Raw genomic sequence first — 17,478 nt, forward strand, 5'->3', positions numbered from 1 at the left:
GTTTTCTTTCAACAAATACATTGTTATCTCTGACTGAAATGTGGATTGAGGAATGGCTTGAAACATAATACAGAAGTAGTGTTGCAGACCTCAGCAGCCTGAAAAATAATTGAAGTAAGGAATGTTAACAAGCTTGTCATCGTCTTCCAAAACCTGACATTTAAGCTGATCCACATTCTCTCCTCCCCTTTATGTGGAATACAAGAACACATACATTGTGGTGTAACTAAAAGAAATGTTTGGTGGAGTTGGTTAAGAAACAGTGGACGTGTTATTTTTGTATTAGCTTTTGTATAGCCACATTTGAGCCTGTTTTAAAAAAAAAAAAAAAAAAAAGTAGTTTGTGTAGTGTAAAGATGTTGGGGGAAGGGATAATGAGTTCCTACTGAATACTAATTGCCTCCGAGTTGTTCAGGGAGACTGTATAAGAATGGAGGATTTGTTGTAAATTAGTCACTAGCAGTATTGTGCATTGCTGTGAGGTTAGACCAGAGCTGTAAAGATGCCAGCTCTACAAAATCCTTAAGATTCACTGTCTAACTTGGTGACTGTGTGAAGGAGAAAATACTATTCAGACTAAATAGTATTGGAAAGACAGCTCCTCTAATGACAGTGTAATCTTTCTTTATAACACTTAAGGTTTAAGCTCATTTGATCTAGAAAGATGGGAGTGACAGATTTTGAGTGGGTTATCGCTGCTTTTCCAGCTGCAACATCTGAAGGTCTGCCAAAGTTGGAAATGCTGGGGGGGGTGGGGGGTGGGGTATTGCTCTGCAGTAATATAGGGTTCATCAGATTGTTTAGTGCTATCAGTTTACTATTAATCTTTGGATTCTTTAATTCTAGTATTTTGCCTATCCTTAATTGGAGAATCCTTGTAAATCCCACTTTTAACATGGAAACAAAGCTTTGAAAAAGCTTTCAATAGTTTGTTTACTTTTGAGATGTATTCTCTCATTTCTTATTCGGCTCCTATTGTTTTCATTTACATCAAAATGGAAAGGTGAGTTAATGATTCATTGGCACACAGTGACCTTTCAAATAGCTCTGGACCACGATGCAACAGCTCGACGTGAAGCTCTCATACTTTAACCTTCTTGCTTCTGCCTTAATACTTGCAGCCTGATCTGTCTACATGCCTGGACGCCTGAAGAGAGCAAACATTTACAGCTTCTCCCTCCCCTGTGTTTAGTGGGCAATTTGATCCTTCTTTGTCCATTCCTTTATTTTACATCACTCTTAGACTTGACTTGCTATTGAGAACAACAAAGTGCAACTTTGGGAATCTGTTTATTTAGCACAAAAATGGACTCAGACTCTGATTCACCTTTTAATTACTCTTGGCCTTCCTTACCAAAAATGAGGATTCGAAGAAGGGCATCTAAATCAGGTAGAAAAACTGTCTTCTTTTAAATCATTTTTGCTTAATAGCTCTTCCTTCTTTTCATTGTCTGATTGTGTGCAGGTGGCTATAAACAGTTTCCATAAGGTAGATTTTCTTCCCATCAAAAGTCTGCCTCACTGTTAGTTATGCTTTTGTAGATAATGGTGTTGGAATTCGTTAAGTAAGAAGAAAGTGTTTTCTCCAAATTATGTACTGTTCTTTAAAACTGCTTTTATTTCTTTACTCTCTTAGGGCTTTGTTTTCTACTGGTAGCATGTGTAGCTCTCCCTGAGGAGCTCTGACACCCTGGGAGCTGCACAGGTCAGCAGTTGCTGCAGAAAGCTCTGCTGGTTACAGTTTTCATTAGGGAGCATTTGCTAATTCAAATACACCTCAACAGCTAACAGGATTTTTTTTTTTTTTAAATTATATACAAAAATCTTACCAAAATAAAGGGGGAAATCTTTCTGCTTCTCCAAAGAAAGGGTCAGTTACTTTTTTTGGTGGCAGGGTCAGTTACTGTCTTTGCACAGTTAGACATTGTCCTCCTTTGGGAGGTCAGCATTATAAATGTTGTCAGTATGGAAAAGGGGGTTTTAAGGATGTTGAAAGGCACTGACCAGCAAGTTTATGTTAGAAAGAATTATCATTGAAAGCTTTAATGAAGAAAGATAAATTTTTCCTACATTTAAAAGCAAAGAAATTAAGAGAAAGAATGGCAAAAATGTAATTTGTGCCTCCTTCCATAAAACTGCTTTTTTGTGTTTCAGAAAGGGAAAAAATAGGAGAAGATTCATCAGTGTCATTAAAGTCAGTGAGCCAGGAGAATCATGTTTACACAGACTGAGACTTTGACTTAGTTTTAGAGTGAAAAATGTGTATTTTGCACATTTTAATATGCCTAAAACTTTCTGAACTTTTTACTTTTATTCATGGGGAAATCAAATATTTCCCAAGCACATAGGAGTTTCTGCAATGTGTATGAATGAACATGCAGTTTTGTCAAGAAGATGACATGGGTTGCAAGTTGCATGGTATGTGTTCTTTACATCTCTCATAAGGACTCATTTTATCTGTAAATGCTGTAGTAACGCACCCATCCTCCATGGCACTTCTGTTGTTACTTATTTTACCTTTAGACAGGTTTGTTTTTTGTTTTTTTAATACTTCAGCTGTTGTAAAGCACTGTATACAAATCTGGTGTTTTCATGTTATAGTATTGTATCTTGTTTCCCATCCCTGTTAATAGTATACCAACACATGTGGCTTGTATGCACAGCTGACAATATATTGGAGCAAGAAGGTGCTCTTGGGTGCATGTTTTAGTGGTAAAGTCCAAGGGTTCACTTGTGCTTGGGGAACTGAAATCCTGTCTGCCTGTGGGGTGGAAGAAGTGCCTCTGCAAGGGAACAGCAGACTCATGATCTATGCTCATGACCTCTGTCTTTTTCTGGTAGTATCTGGACATGGCCAGTTGATCCTGACGTGCAGGTGTGGGGCACATACACCACAGCTGCACTTACTTCATGCAGAAGTTCAGGTCTCAGTGAAAAAGACACTTTAGTGCCCGGTGGGAAACAGGGCGGTATTCTTCCTCCCCACCCTGAAAGTCATGAAGTCATTGTGTACCTGTTCAGGGTGCTCCAGCTAATATGGGCAATGAAATGTCAGCTTCCTTTTTTCTCCTCTGAATCAGCCGGCTGTTGGTTCCCTGGTCTGGGGTTGCTTCCCCAGGGAAGCAGAGGAACTGTGCAAAACTCCGGTGGAAATGTCCAAAGTGGAAAGTCTCACACACCACTTTGCACCCTATGCATCAGGCTTTTCAGATTTTAAGTTCCTTGCATGCCCCAAGGTCAGCTTTTGTCCCTGCCTGGGGACCTCTCAGACTGGTTGGTGAAGCCCCTGTGTTCCCCCTGAACTCGTGGGGGCTGGCAGGAACCAAGTGCCGGCTGTTCACCTTTTGGGCCATGCATTGCACACTCCCTGCTGCTGAGGCTGCATGTGCATGGCATAATTAAAGGTTAATTAGGCTCAGCAGAGTATGTGAACATGACTGTGTCTTAGTGATAGGGCTGGAAAGGAGGAATCTAAGTTTTATTCCTTTCTGCATGATCCCTAATGCTATTTATTTTGATATTTAATGTGAAATGGCCATAAAGCAGGTCTCTTCTCCCTTGCTCTTGCTATGCATAGTCCTACCTGTTCAGAGGCAGTGACTCTCAGAGCCTTTCTGGAGGCATTAACAACCTTCAGGGGTGCTGAGAATATCTGTCTTTGACAAGTCTGTCCCACTGTGCTGGGAGGTGGGAGTTATGCACCAAGTGCACTTGGGCAGACGGAGTTGAAACTGAGCATCAAAGTACTTTATCTGTTGTGCTGTTGTATAAAATGAGACACCAACTTGTTTCTGTTTGTATATGCATTTGTATAGTATGTAAGGTGCCTGCTTCAGGGAGGGAGGTCAGGACTGTGAATCCCATGTTGGAAAGAGATGCTTTCTCACATCCTATGTTTAGGTGACAAAGATCAAAGTCGGTGATTGAAAAGTGTCTTTATCCTCAGTTCTTCTTAGTGGCTACTTTAGGACCACATCTCGGACATAATGGTATGATTTCTAGCATCCAGATGCCTGTTTCTCTCCATGTAATATACAGGAAACGCAGTGCTTTGGTTTCTACTTTGTGGATTTAGGACAGTTAAATGTTCATCTTTATGACAACAGTACTTCAAAGTCTACCTTGCTATACCCTCTGTGTAATGCCGTTCTTATATACTTGCTTAATTTTGCTGTTATGAGTAGTTGCACTGTCTGAAAAAAGCACTAAAACACCTGGATTAGGGATTAAGATCTCCCATTGAAACTGTTTGTATGGTCCATATCTACAGATGTGCATGTCACTTCAGTTGGCCCCTCACCAGGAAAGTGTGGGCTTCTTTCTCCAAATTCAGGTGACCACTTCTGGATTTAGAGGAGTATTTCTGCAGTCCTGCATGACCCATGTGCTTAGCTGTCTGCATTTTTCACTGACTCTTTAGCTCTGTTACTTCCAGTTATACATTAACGCCTGCTCAGATTGCTGGGGGTAGATGTGATGAGCTGTCCGAAAACTATTCACTGTATCGAGAGAAGGGAATTTGTAATTTTTATCCTGGCTCTTGGCTTGGTGACGTTGATGTACTTCACTCCTCTTTTTCTGTGTGCTCTCTCATAGAACGATTTAAGTTTTGATGTTTATGGAACAGTCAGTGTTATATTCTTGCCATTTTCCAACACAGGTCATTCAAGGCTATACATTTTCTTACGCCAACATAAAACATGTTTTGAATTATTGCTATGATGATCATGTGGATTTTTTTAAAAGTATTTTCATAAGCTTTTGTGCCTGGTAAAATGTGCAGCCTTTGCTGTGTAACTTTGATGACAACTTTACAGAAGACGTAGAGATCTTGTGCCTAGTTATTCATTGATCAAGGATATTTATTTTATCCATGTTTGGAGATTATCCTTCCCAGCACTGTAGCTTTTGTTGACCTACATCTAAATAACATATACATCTTTCTTGACTATTTACCAGGCAAATGGCAGAGAGCCAAAGGCTCTGCTAAAGGAGACATGCCTTTATTTTATTCTTTTTCTGTGGTCATGGCACAGAATACAACCAGAGAGCATTCAGATCTGGCAGTGGGATCAGCTTGGTGAGCTGTACTTGCTGGGTTGTTTCAGTACCAGAGTCAATTCTGTTGTGTTGTATTTAGGTCATTTTTACCTTAGTAAGCATCTTGACATCCATTAGCAACACCTTTCAGAGCTAAAACTTTTTGGGACACCTTCACTCTTACAAGAAGTGCCAGTTTGCCCTGGCAGTTTTATGTGTCTTTCCATAATCTGTGCTCAAGTGCTCATCTGCAATGAGAAAAAGCATTTTGAATGGGTAGGGAAGATTTTTGAGACATGTCATTTAAACATGCATTTTGCTGATACTCCTCATCTTTCAGGTAGGGACAGCCTTGCTGCATATTACTACTGGTACCCAGTGCAGAGAGATATTACTTACTGCCATGTTAACCTTGAGGAAAGTCTGCTGATAGTCCCCATAAGACCAAGACTTGTAGCCATTGAGGCAGGCTGGAGGCAATTAGTGGGGCTGTATGAATGCAGTGCGTGATGTGGATGTTTGTGAGAGTTTTGTCACTTTTTAAACTATGCAGGCCTGTCCAGTGGAAATAAGTTACTAGCACAGTCAATGTGTAATTAATTATGCTCTCCTCTGCATTCATCAAAGTCTTTAAATACTTCTCATGTTACAAAGTTAGGTTGATGTAGTCATCCCTTCATGCGTGTTTGAGATTGGTGAGCGGGGTGAGAGTAAGGAAGTACAGTGGGGTCATACTGCAAAATGAAGCCCCAAATACCTTTTGTTTGTTCATTTAAAACCCCAATGAATATTTTTTTAGAAATCTCACCATTAACAACAGACTGACTAGACCACCACCAGAAAAACATAGGGTGTTTAGCAGTGATAATCAAAGATTTACCAATGGAAAGTACTGCAGATAACATATTCTAACATAACTTGTTGTATTTGCAACAGCTTGCTTCAGAAGCTGTTACTTAGGTTGTTAGTCTCTTACAGAATTTTAAAATAATGTAAAATGTGGTATTAGAAGTTGCTATATAAACAAAAATGTGAAGTAGTTTGTTGTTACTGGCTTGGGATGTATAATTTGTACTGCAGTCCATTAACTGTCTGTGGAGACCCCAGCAGTGGGGACTGTTGATAATGTCAAGAAACTGTCTCCATAAGCTCGGTTTTACACCATGATTTGGGAATCCCTAGCGCCTGGGCTGTTTTTCAGGGATATGTATTGAACCTTTGCAAAGTAGCACTGGAGCCCAATACTGCCTTTGCCAGTTGTACCCAGTGGGTTTGTATATGAGAGGGAGTGCGTGCTGGGGAAGGTAATAAGCATACAAGAAGCAATGGAGAGTCTGATGTTTTTATGTTTCCTGGCCATTGGTTTAAGACCATCCCTTGGAAAGATTTCCTTGCCACAAGAAAGTACTTCCAGTTTTGCCAAATCACACGTCCATGTGATTTGAGCTGCCAAAGTCTGATGAACTGCTGCAGAAAACAATGCTTTAGTACTATTTATAAACAAAAGCTTTGGGATCTTGTCAGACATAAGGAAATGATTGGTAGCTTTAGCAGTTCTCAGGATAGCAGTCTCTAAAATCATGTTAAAATTCTGGCAGGAGGGAGAAGCAAAATGAGAAGTGTGAGGATGTTTTAATGGTATGAGGTCCCACAAGGCCTGCCAGGACTAGAAACCAAATAATTCATAGTGTGCCATTTCTAAATGGGAATTTCCAGGTTTCTCTAAGGACAGAGCTTACTGTTCTTGAGCTTCATGAGATAGCATCTTAAAATTAAATAAAAGCCATGGGGTAGCATTGCAGTTTTGGCAGTGGTCTGGGACTTTTTTTTGTTTTTCTTTCTTTCTTTCTTTCTTTCCAAAAGAACAAATGCCCCAGACCTTGTTAAGTGTAGTTTCTAATGCAGTGTCATTTTTTCATTATATCTGTTCTTACAATCTTATGGCCATAGGCGTCTTGAACGGGGCTTTGAGCAACCTGATCTAGTGGAAGATGTCCCTGCTCATGGCAGGGTGGTTGGAGTAGATGATCTTTAAAGTTCCCTTCCAAAAACCATGCTATATCATTCTGTGATCTAAATGCAGTTACACTGCTTTAGCAATGTAGCCTGGGGAAAGTGGTATTGTTTCCTTTTCACCCTTACAGAAAATAAATTTCTGATGCAGACTGAGGAGAGTCTTCTGCATAATTTTCAGTAACAGTCAAACTGGAATTAAGTTTATTAAGAGTTTTGGGTTTTGGATATATGATACTTTATCACATTGTTCTTATGCTACTCTATCTCAGTTGATGTCCAATGGCAATGCTTGACTCACAGCATCTTAAAATAAGGAAAATTATGCTACAACTGTGATTTAAAAAAAAATTTTTTTTTAGCCTATTTTTACACAGTTTAGAAAAAGATTGGTTTCCACTTTGTGAAATTTTGTTCATTTTACAATCAGAAGATAATATGAGGCCTTGAGTACCAGCTCAAATGCTGGATTGGTGCATGCTCTTCATACATATAACCAGCTTTAAGAGAAGTGGGCCTGCAGGACAGACTGACGTCTCTGTACAACTTGGTTATGTTTTCTGTGGCTCAAAGCCTCTTTATTAAGTCAGCCCATGCAGCTTTTTATAATATTTGCAGTCATGAGCACACTATTGAAAACTAAATTATGAACTTCTGTTAATGATTTCTGGTGAAACTGATAATTTCTCATTTCAGTACCAAAAGCAGATCAGATGCAGTCTTCATCCCAAACATCTTGTTCATGGTCATATCTTGATAGATTGCTATTACCCTGTAAAAGCACTATCAGTGGTATTTTATTTACATCCCTCTTACAATTTTGTTGATTTTTAATTTTATTTTTTTTTTAAAAAAAGAGTAATCTGCTTTGTTGGTTTAAGGTTAGTATTTATGTTGCTCCCAGTAGGTAGAATGCTTTAGGAAAGTCATTATTAGACTGCAATTGAACACTATTCCGTTCATATAATGTAACAGATGTTAGGTGTTTGACACAAAGGCCAGAATCATGCATATTTCATCCCAGCCCGTAAATCTTGTTGTATGTCGTTCTGCAGCCACAGATCTCTACGAAGTTCTATCTTAGGTGGAAAATAGAAAGTTTTACTAACCAAGGTGAAAGAACACTTATTTTTAAGTTATATGAATGACTCTGGGGTACCTTTTAGAGTCTTGTCAACTGTAGGCTTCTTGGAACATATAGCAAGTGTTAGGCAATTACAAAATGGGCAAGTTTTTGAGTGACCACATATATATTACTCAAATTGTAATCCTAATATTTGGTGCTTAATGTTTAACTTGGCCATTTTTATGACAGTATATGTACATGAGTAGAAAATGGTTTGAGATTTAACGGCATATTTTCCACAACTTATTTTTTCCAGAGCAGAGACACTCTACCCTTGATGTATTCCGAAAACTCAAGGCTCCACCTACTTCCTTTGATGCAACCAGACTTTCTGCCATGATGAGTGGAAGTGATGAAGTATATGCAAACTGCATGGTAGTAGACCAAGTAAGCTTATGTGTGAACTTCTGGTAAAGTTTTCATTGTCTTCTGTTAAAGTAGCTTATTTGTGTGATAGTAGCATCTTCTGCATCTGTCAGAAGTGGTGTGGGTTCAATTAGCAAAGCTCTAAAATAAAAATGGCAATACCTTACTCTTCTCAGCTTCATTTTATAACCCATTTATGAGGTCCCTTTTAACAGATTCAGCTGATGATAAGAATTATTATCCCTAGCCTGCAGGGAGAAATCTATGGCAGGTCTTGGTGTCTTTTCTGTGTGTTTGTGATCTAAATGGTATTTGCTTCTTTCTAAGAAACATTAACACACTGTAACTTGCTCATGTGAACTTCAGATTTTCTGAATTATATGCACATTCAAGGAGATGAATTTGCTGATGCTGGCTAATTTCAGAAGTTAATTATAAGCTTATAGGCTCAGCAAAAATGAGATATTGCTGAAAAGGTGAAGTCAATGTCCTACAGCTGTCACAGAGCATTCTGATACTAGAGATTCTGGCTTAGTATTAATGTTTCTGATTTATTTGTCACCAGCACTGGAGATGAGCTGGAGTGTTCAGACCAAATTATATTTTACATCACTATATTGCACCTGAAATCCCTCCACCATGGTCACACTCAGATATCATAACTTGGGCAAGGGGGAATAGTCCAACTCTTATGTATAATGGTTGTGTGTAGTTATACAGACACCAAATTCTGGTGTTCTGTAGCTGTTTCAGTGATGGGTGAAGTGTTTTATTTATTTGTAAGCTGCTGTGGACTCTCCCTGGGGTGAAATGATCAGATCATAATGTTAGAAGTTGGCTGAGACTTTACAAGTGTGATTTTTTTTTTTTTTTTTTCCTTTCCTTAAAACACTTCATCCACTGCATTCACTGCAGATCCAGGTCATTGTGACAGCTGAGATGAAAGTTTCAGTCAGAGGCCAGCATGTTCAAAATACACCTAAGGTTAAAGAGAGATCCATGAAATAATGACCTAGGAGTGAGCACCTGGCAAGGGACTGTATATGCAATTTGTAAACCCTTGATTTTAACAATATCCAGGTTGGGAGGACAGAGCTGCAGACGTGCAGCTCCTTTACAGATGCAGATGTTACCTGAGTATATTGCTAAAGGGTCTCTCAATTTGGATTACTAACCTTTGCGGAATACATAACCACGTTCAACATTGTTAAATTGCTGACTGGGGCCAAATTCTCCCTTATGCACCACACAGCAGGAGCTGGAGCGACTGCCAGAGGAAGTCCTTCTGGTGCCGAGAGGAAGCTCTGCCCAGAAGCTCTGCCTGGGCAGGAGTAACTTGGAAGGGAGGAACAGCTGTGTAAAACCTAAGAGAAGCATTTAACCTTTGTGCATCACATCTGCACAATGCAACAAAAGTACTTGCAGACTTGCATGGGCCATATCTTTGAATGCAAATACAGTCTGCTGTAAAAAAACAGCGGTTCCTTCTGTCTTTTACTAAGAGAAGCATCATAATGACGAGGATGAAAACACATCTCAAATGGGGCTGGAGAGGAGGAAGTCAGCAGTCTGAAAGACCAGGGTTTTGGAGGCGCTTACAATCCTTTCTTTCTTCTTGTTTTTAAACAGGTGCTTTTTGGGGGTTGAGTGTTTTCACTGGCCACATGACTTTTCAGGATTATTCAGCGTCTAAATAGATGACAGTAACATCTAACTAGAAGACTGAGAATAAACTGTATTTTAGTATCTTCTGCAGAGTCAACATGAGAATTCAACATCAGTTGCACAAAGAATTATTTGTTACCAGGATCTAAATGCGGATCCCTGTACCTGAGAAATCATAATTCCTAACTCTATTCCTGTCTTTATGCAAGAGGAGGGGTGTTTCAGGACCATAATTGCTTAATGACAAAAAATAAAGATACCTTTTCCTTCTTCCCCTGGATAACGTTTGTTGCAGGTCATGTATATGTATCTCAAAGTTTAGGGAACTGGTGCTGGAAAAATAAAAGTGCATGATGTGTAGGCTGATTTTTTTCCAAATTAAATTGCACAGTGTTTGACTTCTCCTCCATATATCTCGCATGCTAGCGTATTATGCATATTTTGTGCTTGACACAAGGATATTTTTCAATAAAAGCTATAAATATATTGATACGTTTATCAAAAGGTATAAATATGAGTGAGAAATCCATTAGACTTGCAAGTACCAGTTCACTGCTCCTGTAATTATGGAAAAAAATTAATGCCCTTGCAATCTCTTAGCCACATAACTTGCTTTCAGTTCATGTGCTGTAAAAAGTAATAGGGCAAAAAAGACAAAATGTATAACCATAAATAAAATGGCAAACTAATCTGGTCCTTGTTCCTTGACAGTACCTCTTGTCACTGCCTCTTACCAGAATTCATTTTTTTCTTTGCAGGCTGGAGATACAAAGACTAACTATATTCATGGAGATGGTGTCAGCAGTGATACATGTCTGAATCCCACCAACTCAATCCTGATGGCTAAGAGTTCTTCATCTCCCTCCCTTGAGGAGAATGACCAACATATATATGTTCCAAATGCAGGAAATCAAAGGCTGGTGAAAAATGGAGAAAATGCAGCTTTAGGACATATTGTTTCAACTTCTGATCCATGTGGAGCAGATTCATACCTTCCATTAAATACCCAGGGATTTATTAAGGATCGGGGCCAACTTTATGCTGACATGAAAAGAAGAAGGTATGGAATTGCCTTGATGATATGGCCAGAATAAGGATTATTTATGATAAACTTTTATTTCAAAAGATGAAGTAGAATCTGGAGTAATAAATACTATTACTGAGGTAAAATCACTGTTTTCAATGACTGAAATTTAAATTAAATTTAAATTAATGATCTGTTTTTGTAAATTAGTTATACAGACATTTTTAACAAATAAAAGGTGGCGTCTAAGTAAATTCATTTTTAATGCAAATTTGTACTTTTATACCTTTTTTTGGTATGTATTCTTAAAAAAAAAAAAACCCACAACAAAACAGCTGTTCATTGTAGTGTGGCATTTTTGTCAGAAATAAGAATTTCACCCTAGTTTTCCTCACTTACATCTTCCATTAAGAAAATAATCCAAAATCTGTTGAACTCTCTGGGAATCTTTCCATTCTTTGCATGACCTCTAGATGGACCAACTTATTCCTGATTGCATATATTTTTTTACTTCAAAAGACACAATGCAAAGTACAGCTTACATTTCTGATAGGTTTAAGCTGATTTCCTTCCCTTTTGCTGGGACACAAGGTTTGCTGCCAATAGAGCCAGTTGTCTGAGGACCCTCCTCCAGATGACTTCAGGTTATGCTGGGAACAGGTTGGCTTCAGGTATGCAGAGAGATGAAGATGAAACTATAATTATTGTTTTTAACAGTCAGTAAGTTCCTTAATAAAAGGGCTTTATTGCTTCTTTGGATAGAAGAGACATGAAATCAGTTCCTTCTTGTACAGGAGGAAGTTTGAATCTATCTCCCACCTTTCAAGAGTGTTTGGACTAGTTAGAGGGAGGGCATCAGTTCTATGTAAAAACAATAAGGAAGTGGTAGTGTCTCTCCATTCTTGACTGAAGTGTACAATAACTGTTTTCTCTACCTTAATTTTAAGTTTCTTATACAACTATAAAGTCCTACTAGGAGGAATCTTTTAACACAGATAAGACAACAAATGTCAGACTAAGAGTTGTTCTTTCCCAAACCTTTTATTTTTGCTAGCTATGGGAATATCATGTAGTTTACTATAAATAATCTTCTTCTCATTCTCTGTCATAAGCATTTTTCTCCTATACATTTTTAGATATTCCCACCTTTTTTAAGACCTAGGTCAGGTACCTATGTATGAGCTTTAAGAGCTTGTATGAATTTTCAGGGAGATACGATTGACCTTAATATGTCAATGGTGACTCAAACATTACTCATGAAAAAAGACTATTAGTATGTAATTCCAGCAACACCTTCCTTGAACTATCTGAGGTGATGTGGTAAGTTATGTAGCAGATTTTTAACCAGCTTTTTGTGGCAGAAAAATTCCTCGGGTAAGTTAACCCTAGTAAGACATGTGCACTTGTCTGCTAACATAGAGACATATTGCTTTTCCAATTTTAAAATGTGACAGTAGCTGATAATGCAGGTAAATAACTTGTTTCTGAGACACCACATGGGCTATTACTAGGAAACATTGCAAAAAGTGGTCCCCAGAAGTGTAATAAAGTAGTAATTTTGGACAGTATCAATAGATTTCCTCTTTGACAAAGTGAATTGTAGTAGTGTGTGAAGGAATTGTTGTGCTATTATTCCTGGTAGGAACTCTGGCTATTTAGAAATACCACACATAATTTAGTTTTATGTTGTAAGGCTGGAATGTGATTGCAATCAGTCAACCATTCCTTCTGGCCACCTGATGAAGAGACCATGAACTTGCTCTCGCAGCTAATGGGGGCCATCCTGGGAAACCCTGGTACTGCTGAGAAACAATACTGCACTCTCCTGCTCAGGAACCCTCACCAATCGAATAGTCCTTAGGTGTCTGAAGTAGTGATTTAGTCAGAGATTTTTCGTTCTGTAGTCCTATATGTTTTAAAGTTTATATCTTCTGAAATGAATCTCATAAACTATCTCAGACCCTCCTTCATCTCCCTTGTTAGTTTTCTCTTCCATCCTCCATCAAGTCACAGATGTAGAAAAAAAGATGTCTGTGAATAACCACATCATATCTTTCAAATAGACACATGCACAAAATATCCATATATACCCACATATCTTCGTATTGAAATCTGAGCTAGTTGTCTCAGGACTCCTTATCTGTATAGAGAGGCAGGTACATGTGTGGAACAAAACATCTCATTTTAAGGGAGATGCTGAACATGGGTCTGAAAATCATTGGAGTCTGCATGATTGTGGGTGATGCAAACGTTTGTGCTGCAGATCCACAAGGCTGTGTCAGACAAGTCCCGTACAGAGTGGCTGAAGACCCTGACCAGATGCCCACAAGCCTGAGAGGGGATTTGGAGCACGACTGAGCAAACATAATCATGGTGGTTTGGGTTGTCACTGATCAGAGTATTCAGCAGTATCTTTGTTTGCATTAAGGTTGAGATGGATTGTTACTAGAATTCATGTGACTCAAAGACTTTGTTTTCTGCTTCAGCACAAGTCTCAGTGACCTTGAAGTAGATGGCAGAAGTGGAGGTGTTTTGGACAGACCCTGTGTTCACTACCCTCCCCTCACCTCTTCAGAGGCCATGGCTTGTAGTGGAGATGGATTAGACTCACCTACCAGTCTGCAACCCAAGGTATTTGATACTATCTTGGTTTGCATTGTTTTCCTTTTAAGTAAATGACTGAAAACATGTGAGAAACATCTGAATCTGATGTAAAAAAATTAGTTCCTATTTGGCAGTGCTAGTCTCTGGAGAGCAGCATGCACAGGGTTGTAGAGCTGGAGATCCCTGTTTGTGGCTGGGGTTGGCAGCAGCCGTGCGAAGGATCCATCAGAGATTTGCTTCAGCTTTGAAAAAAGCATCATTTATCGGAAATGTTTCCAAAGAAATATCTCAGGTTCAGTGAATCAGCATTTCCTAATAAAAATATATTTAGTGAGGAAATGTTTAACCAGCTGTAGATATGGGAAAGGGTAACAGCTTTCTAAAGTATAAAGCCAGCCTGCTGCCTGTTTAAAACAATTGCTAGACACAGGGAAATTCAGCTGGGTTTTGTGCATTGACCAGTGCAAATCTCTCCTCTTTATTAATGGCTTTCTAAAGTATCCTGGCTACATTCATTTTCATTAGACCATGGTGCCATTTCTGAGATCTTCAGACACATAGAGTTAGTTTTTGTTCATAGGGATTCTTTATGTTTTTATTAGACAGACTTTTTGTCATTGTAGAGTTTTATCTGACCTTCAGCAAATGATTACATGAAGGGAGAAAGAGTCCAGCACAAATACTAAATTCTGTTAGGGCTAATTTTAAAAACAGTAAGGTAAGCAGTTTAGGAGTAGGCTCGGTTGAAATGCAAATGATGTTTCATAAATCAGGAGGTTTCCTTTCAATCCTTATCATTGACATATTTGGAATCAGAAAATATTTTCAAGCGAAAAAAAAAAAAAAAAGAGAGAGAGAAAAGAGAAGGAGGCTCACACCTTTCTTTGGAAGCTCTGACATCAGTAATTACCAAGCAGGGCATTAGTCTCCATGAAATGTCTTGAGGTATTAAAGTACTAAGATTAATGGCTGGCTTGGTAAAAGAAGATAGCTTGGTCATCAGAAATAATGGCCAAAATGACGGTTTGGATGGTGCTTGCCACCAAACTGGAGAAGAATGTAAGATTTCTCACAGTCTAACTTGCACCCAGAAATTATCTCCTGTAATGTACAAAAAATTATCATAGTGGAAATATGACAGGCTTTCTAAGAATTCAAATGAAGTAATAAAAAATTGTACTTCAACTTAAAGCTTTAATGAAGCCAAGAAAATGTATACATGTGGTCAGCTGTCTGTCTTCCAGAAATTCAGTCACTGATTTATTTTGTTTCTGTTGCTGATGCCTTTCGAAATGACACAAGTTTTAATTTGCTGCAATTTCTGTAGGAATGCACAGTGTCTGGGGTTCGGTCACGCTCCTATTCCTACTCCTCGCCCAAAGGTTTATTAGGAAGACCTTGCATTCCTCAGGACTTTGCAGCTGGGGATTCGAATGAAGGTCAGTACTCTGGCTTTGCACCTGCACAGCCTCATCTCGTGCCTGCTGGCACAGTGCTGACAGCTTTATTCAGGGCTGTTGTGTACACAGATCTTGCCAACACATGTGAAAGCAGGGTTTGATTTCCTTTGGGTACCCCTACCATCATCCCTTGCTCTTCTCCCATCTACTGCCTCATCATGCCTTCCCCTGATACACTATCTGATCCTTGGGAGGGCACCCAAACTAGGAGACCATTAGTCAGAAAAAGTAATGTAGCAAGGGCAGTAATCTTTTCAGAAGATCCTTACCCCAGCCTCCTGCTGGGTGTGCCCAGCAGAGACCACGATGAAGCTCAGGATGACACAGAAGAGATGTCAAAGAAGGTAGATGGCCCCAGCTTCCCATGGATACCGGGGAATCTCTGAAACATGGATAGCCTATTGTCACCTCTACAGGCTGGGAAGCAGAACCCATCCTCTCCATCAAGTGGAGTCAGAGATGTCTCTGCAAGAAGCTTATAATTTTTTACAAAATGTTTCTAACATGCTTTATTTCTAGACACATAGTTTCATATTTAGAAGGCAACCCACACTTTGTGCAGTAAGGGTATGGGCTGTATTTGAAAAACATACAAAGGGTGAAATACATATACTGTGCTTTTCATGTAGATCACATCACTTAAACCCTTGCATTTCAAGAGACTTGGCCTCTGTCCCTATAACCCTGGCCATTGCAGTACTTCCAGCTGGTCTCTCCCTCCAGTACACCTTTAGCTTTCCACTAGTCCTGAGCAAGAGGTAAGACATGTGAATTACAGTAAACCACATGGGATGAACTCACAGAGAAGTTTTGGATACCCTGCCATTGGAAGTGTTCAAGGCCAGGTTGGACGGGGCTTTGAGCAACCTGGTCCGGTGGAAGGTGTCCCTGCCCATGGCAGGGGGGTTGGAGTAGGTGATCTTTGAAGGACTTCCAACCCAAACCATTCTGTGATTCTATGACCCTGAATGTGGAAACACAAAAAAAGTTGTGAGAATGTTATTGCTGACTTTTGAAACCAGTTATCAAGTTCAAAAATTGTTGTGAAGGTGAGATGGAAGAAGCTGATGGGCAGACACATAGCGACTGCAGACATCTTTTTTCCTTAAGAAATTGTGTTAAACAGTGCAGTAAATAACTTGTTTGTGGTTGCTCAAATTCACTGTAAGATTTCATTTCCCCTTGTAAGGAGTATGTACTACAGCCTGCAGCACACAGCTGTGTTGTATTTTTCCACATCACTTAATGTATTTGTAACCATTTGTATCCAACAGATTAGGTGAGAAGTCTTTGGCAAAACAAGGCAGAAGAAAAAGAGGGAGGTATGTCACAGAAGCAGAGGATGGCAGATCAGCAAAGCTGTGTGTGTGCTTAAAGTTAAAACAGAATTCTTTTGACCTTGCAGCTAAGGGACTGTTGGTGTCACAGCCCATTAAGCTTCATCCAGATGCCATTACCTGCTCTGGCCTGATCTAGGTTCAGGCCCATGTCCTGTTCATTCTCTCTCCCCTTCCTCCTGGGTGCTGGACCTTTACCTTTCTTGTGGAGAAGGTGGAAACCCTTTCCTGTTCATGCTTTGGAAACAGGCTGTTCTGCAGCCCACACCAGATACTGTGTGCTGCTGGGAGGGAGGGTGGTGGTCTGCTGAGGTGCCTGCTGGTGCTTCCCTGCCACCAGCACCTCCTGCATTGTCCCTTCCTTGTCAGCATTTTGCAAGGATGGGAGTACTGAAGAGAGTTTGGCAGCTGGCAGTGGTGATTACTGTGTGAGGTAGGCACAGCTGTGCTCACTTTGAGCAGTTGCAGCTGAGTATGGGACTAGCTCAAGAGCTTGGTCCAAGAAGCTAGGTCAGATAGTTCATCTTGATCTCTGTGGGCTGTAGTGGGATTGTGTCTGGGCCTGTGCAGGTGTCTGCATACTGAAAACCTGCCCTTTCCCCTCTGCCCTCTGTTTGGACATATCAGTCAGGCCTTAGCTCTGCAGGAGACAGGTGCAGCTGACCTTGTACGTTGCAATGAAATGTAAGCCACAGCAGACAAATGCAAGATGGCAACAGGATGGTCTTTTGCAAAAGTACAAGAAGAAAGTGGGAAATGACCATCCACTTCTGATAGAAGCTTTTCAGTATGCTCAGGTTTAAAACAACTACCTGCTTTTATTCATGAAAGTATTATCAGGCT

At 39.7% G+C, this 17,478-nt stretch overlaps 1 protein-coding gene across 1 annotated transcript in view; it reads left to right on the forward strand.

Moving 5' to 3' along the window:
• Positions 1-1,204: 1,204 nt before the first annotated feature.
• The window catches only part of ARHGEF28 (Rho guanine nucleotide exchange factor 28), a 61,758-nt gene continuing 45,484 nt past the window's right edge, over positions 1,205-17,478 (forward strand). The window contains 5 exon segments of the mRNA XM_074931371.1: positions 1,205-1,390; positions 8,436-8,566; positions 10,969-11,270; positions 13,721-13,865; positions 15,166-15,277. Coding sequence (XP_074787472.1) covers positions 1,306-1,390; positions 8,436-8,566; positions 10,969-11,270; positions 13,721-13,865; positions 15,166-15,277 — 775 coding nt within the window. The 5' untranslated portion in view covers positions 1,205-1,305.

The sequence above is a fragment of the Athene noctua genome, chromosome Z (assembly GCF_965140245.1).
Source record: "Athene noctua chromosome Z, bAthNoc1.hap1.1, whole genome shotgun sequence".
NCBI classification, from domain to species: domain Eukaryota; kingdom Metazoa; phylum Chordata; class Aves; order Strigiformes; family Strigidae; genus Athene; species Athene noctua.